This window comes from Hypanus sabinus, chromosome 13 (assembly GCF_030144855.1).
Source record: "Hypanus sabinus isolate sHypSab1 chromosome 13, sHypSab1.hap1, whole genome shotgun sequence".
Classification (NCBI taxonomy): domain Eukaryota; kingdom Metazoa; phylum Chordata; class Chondrichthyes; order Myliobatiformes; family Dasyatidae; genus Hypanus; species Hypanus sabinus.
Window position 1 is genome coordinate 67,433,248 of NC_082718.1, and position 14,291 is coordinate 67,447,538.

At 43.8% G+C, this 14,291-nt stretch overlaps 1 protein-coding gene across 3 annotated transcripts in view; it reads right to left on the reverse strand.

The window, feature by feature from the left end:
* Nucleotides 1–2,067: 2,067 nt before the first annotated feature.
* Nucleotides 2,068–14,291, reverse strand: part of washc4 (WASH complex subunit 4) — a 134,384-nt gene continuing 122,160 nt past the window's right edge. For all 3 annotated transcript variants that reach the window (XM_059987841.1, XM_059987843.1, XM_059987842.1), the window contains exon 33: nucleotides 2,068–3,358. In XM_059987841.1, coding sequence (XP_059843824.1) covers nucleotides 3,294–3,358 — 65 coding nt within the window. In that variant the 3' untranslated portion in view covers nucleotides 2,068–3,293. The remainder of the gene's footprint in view (nucleotides 3,359–14,291) is intronic.

The following is a 14,291-nucleotide window of genomic DNA, read 5'->3' on the forward strand; positions in this document are numbered from 1 at the left end:
GGACCACCGGGTGCCCACGCCTCTATTCCGGATGGGCTGGTAGGACCCTGTGCAAGTATGTGTCCGATATGAAGAGGGAGTGACTGTATGAGTTGGCTGAGGCGGCGGCTACCAAACAAAATCAGAGGAATAAGATGAGATATGATCAAAAGGTGAAGTTTGCCCAATTATTGCTGGGCGACCAGGTCCTTTTACGGAATTTGGGACTCCCTGGTAAGCACAGGTTGGCAGATCGATGGGCGGCCAGCCCCTATGTAATAGAGAGCCAGATGCCGAATCTACCAGTTTACCGGGTGAAACCTGAGGATGGGAATGGGCCTGTCAAGGTACTCCATCGGAATCACCTGCTGCCCCTGGGTCAAGCAGTGCGGGTGGACAAGGAGCCAGAGTGGGAGGCTGTGCCTAGTACAAGGACTCTGCGAGGGCGTGGAGCGAGGGAGAAGCCTGCTGCTGAAGAGACGAGATGGGTCCCTAACCCAGGAATGGATACCGATTCGGAAGATGACGACTCAGATGAGTGGCCCCTGCTCCCATTCGCTGGCCTTTCAGTACCAGAAGAGGAGGCTCCTGGCCCTTCCCCTACTGAGTTGGGCGAGAGGAGGGAAGGTGTTGAGGGTCAGATGGAGAGGCAGCCAGCATTGGGCAGAGAGAGGGTGGAACCCGAACATGAGCCAGAGAGTTCTCAGGTGAGGGGGGAACCCCGTGAGGGAAGGAGTGAGGATCTGACAGGTAGACCTGGGGTGTCTGAGGCAGAGGGTCTGCAGGTGAAGAGGGAGCCCAGTGAGGTGGAAGGGTCGGCAGAAGGGGTACGCAGATCTCAGAGGAGTAGGTGCTCTCCCGGAGCGGTTGACATATGTGGTGCCAGGAGAACCGAGTGTGATTTCTACCACCCTTGGTAGTTACGTCACTGCTTTCTGCACCTGGGTTGGGTTTTGTGTGTTGCAAGAAGCCTTGGGGAACTCTGGTAATGTCATGAGGGCATGACATTTGCTGGTGGGGGGGAGAATGTACAATGTACTGTATGTAATCAAAATGGCTTCTTTGGTTTGCTAGAGTAGGAATGCTTTCATGTCTGACAAGTGTTTTTTTCTCGCAGTTGTTTTGCTTTGGACTTGCTGATATGGGGATTGTATTCATTTGTTAACCAATGGGGAATATTATTTTGTCTTGTGGGGCTGGGAGCTTGGGGGGGTTTCGCGGTCTTTAGAGGAGAGGTGGGAAGGAGACGCCAAGGAAGGTGGACGTGCGCTGCACTGCTTGGTCGACCACCGGGGGTGGTCCCAGGTGTGAAGACGTGCAGGTCGGAGAAAAGTGACGAGGGGTCGAATGGTTCAATGGTTGAGCTCCAACGATGTGCACTAAACTGACTGAACTTTGAAAAGTTGGCGCCTTTTGCTTTTATATATATATTGTATTGCCTAGTACTCTTTTAGTTTTAGTAAAATCTTTAAAGTGTATTTCATAACGGTATCTGATGTGAATTTGATACTGTGTGCGTGCGCGAGGCATAAACTTGATTCCCACAGCACCTGCGTGTACGGAAGGTGGAGGTGGTGTATGGCTGGATCTCCTTTTCCCCTAGACATATACCAGCCTGTTGGGTAAGTGTTACATGTGTAAATAACAAGATTTCATATGATCATGAGTATCATGAAGTACAATGGATTCCAGTTAATTGGGCCATCAGTTAACCAGGGCAGCCACTATTCGGGACAACTCTTAAAGAACAAAAACTAATCAAGAAAAGAGCCGACATTACCTTAATTTATTTGGGATACTATGCTGTTTAATTGGGACAGGAGACTGCTGCTGAACAATTTCTAACCAGCTTCAGTCATGTGCACTTGTGTGTCCATTAGACACTACACCTTGCTCAGAATGAAGAGTTTTTAAGTATCATTATTTTCATGCACGAGTTAAAAAAGCAGTGATTTTTGTTACTGACAGCTGGCGAGAAATAAGCAGCAAGATGCAAGGAGGATGTAATCATTGAAAGCACTGTTTGTTCATTTATAGTTGATCAAAAGAACACAACATACACTGGATAAATTCTACCATCGATAACAATTAAAAACTAATACACAATTTTATTGTACTGTAATATTATTGGTAGTGATATGTTTTTCTGCATTTTATTTAAATACATATTTTTTACTCAGTTAAACAGTAATTTGTCATTTTATACCTTCTTAACTGCTTCCATAAAACATCAGTCAATTAGGGCAGCTGCTCAATTGGGCCAAAATGTCCCAATTAACCAGAACCTACTGTACTCTCAAAACATTCTGAATCATTCACAAGGATAAAGGAATAGCTGCACATTAAAGCTTCATTTTGAAAAAAGAAAAGCCTGTTTGAAATGATCAAACTGTTTTGTTTGGTCCAATATTCCTGAGAATTACTGACTAGCCTGTGACAGCCTGCACACACACCGTGTTTCTTCAAAAACTTAGTGGAACATAAAGAAGACATGTCAAATAGTTCAAAATTATTTAAATAAGAATTTAAAGCATCTAATTTTGTTTAGCATCATAATTTGGATGTTTGGGTACTGGTCAGGAAAATTCCGTCTGTCAGAATTTCACTTGTGTGTCAGTGAGCAGCAGATCATACAGAGTGAAGCAGCACCAGTGAAGCCTGATGTGAAATTGCAAATTACCTCAAGGTTTGAAACAAAACAGTGTGTGCTAGAATGTGATCGCAGTGCTGACCAGAGAGTTCCTAGACCAGCGTGTTACATCGAACACTGACAGAATAACCAGTGATAATAATTCATTAAACAATCTGCTCTAAGATTATGTCATTTACAGCTTCAACATCACTAAGGCACAGTTCTTAATCCTTGACGGTCAATGCAAAGGTAATCATCGATATCTTCACTACATCAATACAGTGGTACTCGGCTCAATTCTAACGCCGGTGTTCTACGAGACCACGGTCGAGGGTGATCAAACAAACTACATTTGGCAAAACAGAATCCAATAGGGAAATGAATGACAGATTTTGAGAGTAAAACAGTAAATGCTGGTTTCTCTACCCCACTCTGAATGGAACTCTTCACACCATGGAAATGAGAGACAGTCAGACATTGGTGAGCAGAGCGAACTCTGACCAAGTTCCAGAGATGGCAATAACCCAGGCAAAGCTTTAAGGCCAATAAACAAACCATGTAAACGTGTCAGCAGCCAAAGTAAACACAGAGTGAGGCACAAAGATCTGAGGGTAATATAGGAAAGTGCAGTGGGAAGGACAGCGTGGGGAGGGTAGGCTCACTTTGTACACAGTGCCCCACTTCATTTCACACGGGACTCTGAAGGCAAATCGCTCATGTTATCGTTGCCCAATTTGGCAGTTTCATCTGAAGAAAACAAACAACAAATATTGGTGAGCATTTGCAAATCATTTTCATCCAATTTTCTCTCCAATACCCGAATATGCTCCACAACCTCTATCACATTAATAGTTATAACACGAGATGCAGTAAATGACAGCTGTCCACTTCCCCAACCACAAAGGGGTATCAGTGTAAACCTCCCCAAAGCTGAAATTGGTTTATTACTATTGTGGCATGTACAGTGAAAAGCTTGCCTTGCACTGTAGACATCCTGAGGCAGAGATATTAGGGCAGTTGTCCAAAGGTGGAATACATTGGAGGAGGATACTTGCACAGATGGCTCTAAAAGTAATCCAGGAAATTATAGGCCAGTAAGTTTGACGTTGGTAGTAGGTAAATTACTGGAAGGAGTACTAAAGAGATAGGATCTACAAGTATTTAGATAGACAGGGACTCATTAGGGAGAATCAACACGGCTTTGTGCATGGTAGGTCACGTTGAACAAATCTATTAAGAGTTTTTCGAGGAGGTTACCAGGAAAGTGGATGCTGTCTACATGGACTTCAGTAAGGCCTTTGACAAGGTCCTGCATGGAAAGTTAGTTAGGAAGATTCGGTCGCTAGGTATACATGGTGAGGTAGTAAATTGGATTAGACATCGGCTCAATGGGAGAAGACAGAGAGTGGTAGTGGAGGATTGCTTCTCTGAGTGGAGGCCTGTGATGAGTGGTGTACCACAAGGATCAGTGCTGGGTCCATTGTTATTTGTCATCTATATCAATGATCTAGATGATAATATGGTAAACTGGATCAGCAAATTTGCTGATGATACACAGATTGGAGGTGTAGTGGACAGTGAGGACGGTTTTCAAAGCTTGCATAGGGATTGGGACCAGCTGGAAAAATGGGCTGAAAAATGGCAGATGGAGTTTAATACAGATAAGTGTGAGGTATTGCACTTTGGAAGGAAAAACCAAGGTAGAACATACAAGGTAAATGGTAGGACACTGAGGAGTGCAGTAGAACAGAAGGATCTGGGAATACAGATACAAAATTCCCTAAAAGTGGCATCACAGGTAGATAGGGTAGTAATGAGAGCTTTTGGTACATAAATCAAAGTATTGGGTATAAGAGTTGGAATGTTATGGTGAGGTTAAGGCATTGGTGAGGCCGAATTTGAAGTATTGTGTGCAGTTTTGGTCACCAAATTACAGGAAGGGTGTTAATAAGGTTGAAAGAGTGCAGTTAAGGTTTACAAGGATGTTGCTGGGACTTGAGAAACTGAGTTACAGAGAAAGGTTGAATAGGTTAGGACTTCATTCCCTGGAGCGTAGGAGAATGAGGGGAGATTTGATAGAGATATATAAAATTATGATGGGTATAGATAGAGTGAATGCAAGCAGGCTTTTTCCACTAAGGCTAGGGGAGCAAAAACCCAGAGGTCATGGGTTAAGGGTGAAGGGGGAAAAGTTTAAAGGGAACATTGGGGGGGGGCTTCTTCACACAGAGAGTGGTGGGAGTGTGGAATGAGCTGCCAGATGAAGTGGTAAATGCGGGCTCACTTTTAACATTTAAGAAAAACTTGGACAGGTACACGACAAAATGTGTATGGAGTGATATGGGCCAGATGCAGGTTAGTAAGACTAGGCAGAAAAATGGTTCAGCACAGCCAAGAAGGGCCAAAGAACCATGTTCTATGGTTCTGGGAATAGTTCACAAGGCGCAGCATAGATATGTCCCACAGAAGAAGTTGTTTTGAAATGGCAGGGGTAGGTAACCGTGGCTGACAAGGGAAGTTACGGACTGCAGAAAAGCCAAGGAAAGGGCATATCCCCGCCAATTAAAGCAATTAATCTGCTAATTAAATTTGCAGAAAATACATTGATTGGCCTTATCTCAAATAATAATGAGGCAGCCTACAGAGAAGTCATCACCCTGATTCAGTGGTATCAAGAAAACAACCTCTTCCTCAATGTTGTAAAAACAAAGAAGCTGGTCGTGGACTACAGGAGGAATACACACAGGCTAACCCCTACTGACATCAATGGATCCAGGGTTGAGAGGGTGTACAGCTTCAAGTTCTTAAACATCACCGGGGATCTCACATGCTCTGTACTTATCGCCTTTGTGATTAAAAAAGTACAACATATGGTTGAAGAAGTTCGATGTGAGTCCCCAAGTCCTAAGGACTTCCTACAGGGGCAATATTGAGAGCATCTTAACTGGCCATATCACTGCCTGTTATGGGAACTGTACTTCCCTCAATTGCAGGACTCTGCAGAGAGTGGTGTGGACAGCCCAGCGCATCAGTAGATGTGAACTTCCCATTATTCGGGCCTTTTTTTTTTCTTTTACACATTTGTCATTGTAAATATCCTCAAGGATCATTGGGGACTCAAGTCACCCCAACCACAAACTGTTCCAGCTACTACCATCTGGGAAATGGTACCACAGCGTTCAAGCCAGGACCAACAGGCTCTTGGACAGCTTCTTCGACCATGCCAGATTGATTCATGCTGACACAATTGTATTTCTATGTTACATTGACTGTCCTGTTGTAAACCTTACTGTACATACTATTTATTCCAAATTATTATAAAAAGCGCATAGCACATTCAGACATAACAAAGATTTTTACTCCTCATGTATGTGAAGGATGTAAGAAATAAAGTCAATTCAAAAATGTTTGGGAAACTTAACATCCAAAAGGCAACTAAAAAAGCTATAAGGAAAAAGATGAAATATGAAATCAAAAGAAAAAAAATTAGGGATGAGTTAAGAAGGGGAGGAGGGGCATTAACAGAAGTTAGAGAAATCAATGTTGGAGGTTACCCAGACAGAATACTAAGTGTTGTTCCTCCAACCTGAGTGTGGCTCCATCTCGACAGTAGAGGAGGCCATGAAATGACACACTGGAATGGGAATGGGATTTGAAATTAAAATGTGTGGCCACTGGGAGATCCTGCATCCTCTGGCGGACAGAGCATAGGTGTTCAGCAAAACAGTCTCCCAGTCTGCATCGGGTCTCACCAATATATAGAAGGCCACACTGGAAGCACCGGACGTAGTATATCACACCAGCAGACTCACAGGTGAAGTATCACCTCACCTGGAAGTTCTGCCTGGGGCCTTGAATGGTAGTGAGGGAAGAAGTGTAAGGGTAGGTGTAGCACTTGTTCTGCTTACAAGGATAAGTGCCAGGAGGGAGATCAGTGGAAAGGGATTTGGTGGGGGGGGGGGGGGGGGGAATGAATGGACAAGGGAGTTGCATAGGGAGCGATCCCTGCAGAATGTGGGGAGGGAAAGATGTGCTTGGTGGTGGGATCTCGTTGGAGATGGCAGAAGTTACGGAGAATTATATGTTGGACCTGGAGGCCAGTGGGGTAGTAGGTGAGGACAAGAGGAACCCTTTTATGAGTGGGGTGGCGGGTGGATGGGGTGAGAGCAGATGTGCATGAAATGGGAGAGATGCGTTTGAGGGCAGAGTTGATGGTGGAGGAAGGGAAGCCCCTTTTTAAAAGGAAGACATTTTCTTCATCCTGGAATGAAAAGCCTCATTCTGAGAGCAGATGCAGCGGAGATGGAGGAATTGAGAGAAGGGGATGGCATTTTTAAAAGTCTGGCTGGGAAGAGGAATAGTCCAAGTAGCTGTGAGAGTCCATGGGCTTATAGTAGACATCAGTAGAAAAGCTGTCTCCAGAGATAGAGACAGAGAGATCAAGGAAGGGAAGGGAGGTGTCAGAAATGGACCAGGCAAATTTGAGGACAGGGTGAAAGTTGGAGGCATTGTTGATGAAGTCAATGAGCTCAGGAAGTAGCAGCACCAATGCAGTCGTTGATGTAGCGAAGGAAAAGTGGGATACGGATACTCATATAGGCTTGGAACATGGACTGTTCCACATAGCCAACAAAAAGGCAGGCATACGTGGGACCTGTACGGGTGCCCATGGCTACACCTTTAGTTTGAAGGAAATGGAAGGAGCCGGAAGAAAAATTATTAAGAGAAATAACCAATTCTGCTAGATGGAGGAGAGTGGTGGTAGAAGGGAACTGGTTGGGTCTGGAATCCAAAAAGAAATGGACAGCTTTGAGACCTTACCGGTGGGGGATGGAAGTATATAGGGGCTGGACATCCATGGAAAAAAATAAGACGATGGGGACCAAGGAACTTGAAAAGAGCACGAGAAGTGTCATGAACATAGGTGGGAAGGGATTGAACAAGGGGGAATAAAAGAGTGTTGAGGTATGCAGAAATGAGTTCGGTGGGGCAGGAGCAAGCTGAAACAACGGGTTCACCTGCACAGGCAGGTTTGTGGATCTTGGGTAGGAGGTAAAAACAGGAAGTGCGGGGTGTGGGAACTATGAAGTTGTTGGCAGTGGATGGGAGATCCCCAGAGCAGACTGGGAGACTATTTCGCTGAACACCTACGCTCTGTCCGCCAGAGGAAACAGGGTCTCCCGGTGGCCACACATTTTAATTCCACGTCCCATTCTCATTCCGGTATGTCAATCCATGGCCTCCTCAACTGTCAACATGAAGCCATACTCAGGTTGGAGGAACACCACCTTGTATTCCATCTGGGTTACCTCCAACCTGATGGCATGAACACTGATTTCTCTAACTTCTGTTAATGCCCCTCCTCCCCTTCTTACCCCATCCCCATTTTTTTATATATATATATATATATATATATATTTTTTTTTTTTCTTTTGTTTCCTCTTTCCCTCTTACAAAAACTCTTTGCCTGTTTTCCATCTTCCTCTGGTGCTCCCCTCCCACTTTCTTTCTTCCAAGGCCTTCCATCCTTCTCTAGCTTTGTATCCCTGTTGCCAATCAACTTCCCAGCTCTTAGCTTCATCCCTCCCCCTCCTGCCTTCTATCATTTCAGATCTCCTCTCCCCCTCTCAAATCTCTTACTATCTCTTTTTTCCATTAGTCCTGATGAAGGGTCTCGACCCGAAACATGGACTGTACTCCTTGCTATAGATGCTGCGTGGCCTGCTGCATTTCACCAGCGTTTTGTGTGTGTTCCTTGAAGTTCCAGCATCTGCAGATTTCCTCGTGTTTGCGTTTTTAAATTTGAGGGCAAACTAGCCAATAATACAAAACAGGATACTAAAGGCTTTTTTTCAGTTATACAAAGGCTAAAAGCAAGCTGAGAGTTAATATTGGACCACTGGAAAATGATGCTTGTGAGGTAGTAATGGGGGAACAAAGAAATAGCAGATGAACTTAATGGGTACTTTGCATCTGTCTTCACTGTGGAAGACACTAGCAGTGTACCAGAGGTCCGTGAGTGTCAGAGAGCAGGAGTGAGTGCCGTCACAAAGTAAAAAGTGCGAGGCAAACTGAAAGGTCTTAAGGTAGATAAGTTCAAAGGTTCAATTTAATGTCAGAAAAATGTATACAATATACATCCTGAAATGCTTTTCCTTCACAACTATCCATGAAAACAGAGGAGTGCTCCAAAGAATGAATGACAGTTAAATGTTGGAACTCCAAAGTACCCCCTAGCTCCCCCCTCCCAAGCAAAAGTGGCAGTGACCAACAATCCTTCCCTCCCCCCACCTGTCTCTATTACTCCTGTAGTCCACAGGACCAGATAGGACTCTGGGTTGTAGTCCGAGAGAGGTTGCTAAAGAAATAACTTAAGCATTGGTCAAGATCTTTTAAGAAACACTCGATTCTGGCATGGTCCCGGAGGACTGGAAGATTGCAAATGTCATTCCACTTTTTAAGAAGGGAGGAAGGCAAAAGAAAGGGAATTACAGGCCAGTTAGTCTAACCTCAGTGGTTGGGAAAGTGTTGGTGTCTTTTATTGGATGTTGGATGAGGTTTCAGGACACTTAGAAATTAATGATAAACTAAGTCAAAGTCTGCATGGTTTCTGTGAAAGGAAATCTTGCCTGACAAATCTGTTAGAATTCTTGTCATTTACTTGGATTTTCAGAAGGCATTTGATAAGCTGCCTCACAAGGCTGCTCAAGATAAAATCCTATGGCGTTACAGGAAAGATACTGGCATGGATGGAGGGATGGCTGACCAGCAGGAGTCAGCAAGTAGAAATCAAATCTCTCAGTCTACGTTTCTGTATTTTGCCTGACAAATCTGTTAAAGTTCTTTGAGGAAGTAACAAGCAGGGTGGACAAAGGAGAGGCAGTTGATGTCATTTACTTGGATTTTCAGAAGGCATTTGATAAGCTGCCTCACAAGGCTGCTCAAGATAAAATCCTATGGCGTTACAGGAAAGATACTGGCATGGATGGAGGAATGGCTGACCAGCAGGAGTCAGCAAGTAGAAATCAAAGGGGCCTTTTCTGGTTGGCTGCCAGTGACTAGTGGTGTTCCTTGGGGGTCAGTATTGGGACCACTGCTTTTCATATTGTTTGTCAATAATTTGGATAATGCAATTGATGGCTTTGTGGGTGAATACAAAGATAGGTGGAGGGATAGGTAGTGCTGAGCAAGCAATGTGATTGCAGCAGAACTTGGAAGAATGGGCAAAAAAGTGGTAGATGGATTATGGTGTTGGGAAATGTATGATAATGCATTTTGTAAAAGGGACATTTTACCTAAATGTTGAGAAGGTTCAAATATCAGAGGTGCAAAGGGACTAAGGAGACCTCGTGCAAGTCTTCCATAAGGTTAATTTACAGGTTGAGTCTGTGGTAAAGATGGCAAATGCAATGTTGGCATTCCTTTCAAGGGTGAAAGAATACGAAAACAAGGAGATAATGCTGAGGCTTTATAAGACTGCACTTGGGAGTGCTGTCAACAGATTTGGGAACATTCGGGGGGGGCAGAGGCAGAAATAGACAGGAGTTTCAGGAAGATAGTCATCCCTAGGAGTCAGGAGACAGGTAGTTGGGTGACTGTCAGGAGAGGGAAGTGGGAATAGACAGGAAGAGCAGAGCACCCCTGTGGCTGTTCCCATCAACAATAAGTATACCGTTTTGGATACTGTTGGTGGGGACGACCAACCAGGGACAAGTTGCAGTGGTTGCATCTCTGGACCCGCAGCTCAGGAGGGAAGGAGGGAAAAGAGGAGAGCAGTAGTGATAGGGGATTCGATAGTTAGGGGGTTAAGAGGGATAAGAGGTTCTGTGGAAGAGATTGAGAATCCCGGATGGTCTGTTGTCTCCCTGGTGCCAGGGTCCACAATATCTCGGATCCATTTCTCAGTATTCTCAAGAGGGAGGGTGAGCAGCCAGATGTTGTGGTCCATGTAGCGACCAATGACATGGGTAGGAAGAGTGAGGAGGTCCTGAAAGGTGAGTTTAGGGAGCTAGGTGCCAAGTTAAAGGCCAGGACCTCCAGGATAGCAATCTCAGGATTGCTACCAGTGCTACAAGATAGTGCAGATCAACACATGGCTGAAAGCATGGTGCAAGAGGGTGGGCTTCAGATTTATAGATAATTCCAGAGAAGGTGGGACCTGTTCTGATGGGACGGTTTACATCTGAACTGGAGGGGGACAAATATTCTTGCAGGTAGGTTTGCTAGAGAGGCTCCAGTGGATTTAGACAATAGACAATAGGTGCAGAAGTAGACCATTCGGCCCCTCGAGTCTGCACCGCCATTCTGAGATCATGGCTGATCATTCACTATCAATACCCAGTCCCTGCCTTGTCCCCATATCCCTTGATTCCCCTATCCATCAGATATCTATCCAGCTCCTTCTTGAAAGCATCCAGAGAACTGGCCTCCACCGTCTTCCGAGGCAGTGCATTCCACACCTCCACAACTCTCTGGGAGAAGCTCTTCCTCAACTCTGTTTTAAATAACTTATTCTCAATCCATGCCCTCTGGTACTGGACTCTCCCAACATCTGGAACATATTTCCTGCCTCAATCCTATCAAATCCTTTAATTATCTTAAACTTTTCAATCAGATCCCCTCTCAATCTCCTCAATTCCAGCGTGTACAAGCCCAATCTCTCCAATCTCTCTGCGTAAGACAGCCCTGCCATCCCAGGAATCAACCTAGTGAATCTACGCTGCACTTCCTCAATTGCCAGAATGTCCTTCCTTAAACCTGGAGACCAAAACTGTACACAATATTCCAGGTGTGGTCTCACCAGGGCCCTGTACAAATGCAAAAGAACATCCTTGCTCTTGTATTCAATTCCCCTTATAACAAAGGCCAACATTCCATTTGCCCTCTTCACTGCCTGTTGCACTTGCTCATTCACCTTCATTGACTGGTGAACTAGAACTCCTAGGTCTCTTTGCATTTCTCCCTTATCTAACTCGACATCGTTCAGACAATACTCTGCCCTCTTGTTCCAGCTTCCAAAGTGGATAACTTCACATTTATTCACATTTAAACTAGATACGAGGGGGGAGGGGAACCAGAGTGTAGGAACAGATGTATGGGAGAAGGAAGAAAAAGAAGATAGTAAAGTCCTTTGTACTGTTAGAAATAAACAGAGGAAGAGGCGGAGAATTTCTTAAATGCATTTATTTTAATGCTAGGAGAATTGTAAGAAAGGTGGATGAGCTAAGAGCATGGATTGATACCTGGAAATATGATGTTGTAGCTATCAGTGAAACACGGTTGCAGGAGAGGTGTAATTGGCAACTAAATATTCCTAGATTTTGTTGCTTCAAATGTGATAGAATCGGAGGGACAAGAGGGGGAGGTGTTGCATTGCTTGTCAGAGAAAATATTACAGCTGTGCTCTGGCAGGATAGATTAGAAGGCTCGTCTGGGGAGACTATTTGGGTGGAATTGAGGAATGGGAAAGGTGTAGTAACACTTATAGGGGTGTATTATAGACCACCTAATGGGGAGCAAGAACTGAAGGAGCAAATTTGCAAGGGGATAGTAGATATTTGTAGTAAGCACAAGGTTGTGATTGTGGGAGATTTTAATTTTCCACACAGACTGGGAAGCCCATACTGTAAAAGGGATGGATGGTTTGAAGTTTGTAAATGTGTGCAGGATAGTTTTTTGCAGCAATACACAGAGGTACTGACTAGAGAAGGGGCAGTGTTGGGGAGCACTTCGGGTCCAGTGATCACAATGCCATTAGTTTCAATATAATTATGGAGAAGGATAGGACTGGACTCAGGGATGAGATTTTTGATTGGAGAAAGGCTAACTTTGAGGAGATGCGAAAGGATTTAGGAGTGGATTGGGACAATTTGTTTTATGGGAAGGATGCAATAGAGAAATGGAGGTCATTTAAAGGTGAAATATTGAGGGTACAGAATCTTCATGTTCCTGTTATGTTCAAAGGAAAGATTAAAAGTTTGAGAGAGCCATGGTTTTCAAGGGATATTGAAAACTTGGTTACGAAAAAGAGAGATATCTACAATAAATATAGACAGCATGGAGTAAATGAGATGCTCGAGGAATATAAAGAAAGTAAGAAGAATTTTAATAAAGAAATTAGAAAAGCTAAAAGAAGCTTCGAGGTTGCTTTGCAAGTAAGGTGAAAATAAATCTAAAGGGTTTCACCAGTTATACTAATAGCAAAACAATAGTGAGGGATAAAATTGGTCCCTTAGAGAATCAGAGTGGGCAGCTATGTGTAGAGCCGAAAGAGGTGGGAGAGATTTTGAACAACTTCTTTTCTTTGGTATTCACTAAGGAGAAGGATATTGAATTGTGTAAGGTAAGGGGAACAAGTAGGGAAGTTATGGAAACTATGACGATTAAAGGGGAAGAAGTACTAGCGCTTTTAAGGAATATAAAAGTGGATAAATCTCCGGGTCCTGACAGGATATTCCCTAGGACCTTGAGGGAGGTTAGTGTAGAAATAGCAGGGGCTCTGACAGAAATATTTCAAATGTCATTAGAAACGGGATGGTGCCAGAGGATTGGCATATTGCTCATGTGGTTCCATTGTTTAAAAAGGGTTCTAAGAGTAAACCTAGCAATTACAGACCTGTCAGTTTGATGTCAGTGGTGGGTAAATTAATAGAAAGTATTCTTAGAGATGGTCTATATAATTATCTGGATAGACAGGGTCTGATTAGCAACAGTGAACATGTATTTGTGCGCGGATGGTCATGTTTGACAAATCTTATTCAATTTTTTGAAGAGGTTACTACTAAGTTGATGAGAGTAAAGCAGTGGATGTCTATATGGACTTCAGTAAGGCCTTTGACAAGGTTCCACACGGAAGGTTAGTTATAGTTAGGAAAGTTCAATAATAATGAAGTAGTAAAATGGATTCAACAGTGGCTGGATGGGAGATGCCAGAGAGTAGTGGTGGATAACTGTTTGTCAGGTTGGAGACCGGTGACTAGTGGTTTGCCTCAGGGATCTGTACATGGTCCAATGTTGTTTGTCATATACATTAATGATCTGGATGATGGGGTGGTAAATTGGAATAGTAAGTATGCAGATGATACTAAGGTAGGTGGCGTAGTGGATAATGAAGTAGGTTTTCAAAGTTTGTGGAGAGATCTAAGCCAGTTAGAAGAGTGGGCTGAAAGATGGCAAATGGAGTTTAATGCTGATAAGTGTGAGGTGCTACATTTTGGTAGGAATAATCCAAATAGGACATACATGGTAAATGGTAGGGCATTGAAGAATGCAGTAGAACAGAGTGATCTAGGAATAATGGCGCATAGTTCCCTGAAGGTGGAACCTCATGTGCATAGGGTGGTGAAGAAAGCTTTTGGTATGTTGGCCTTTATAAATCAGAGCATTGAGTATAGGAGTTGGGGTGTAATGTTAAAATTGTACAAGACATTGGTAAGGCCGCATTTGGAGTATTGTGTACAGTTCTGGTCACTGAATTATAGGAAAGATGTCAACAAAATTGAGTACAGAGAAGATTTACTAGAATGTCACCTGGGTTTCAGCACCTAAGTTACAAGGAAAGGTTGAACAAGTTAGGTCTTTATTCTTTGGAGCGTAGAAGGTTGAGGGGGGACTTGATAGAGGTATTTAAAATTATGAGGGGGAAAGATAGAGTTCACGTGGATAGGCTTTTTCCATTGAG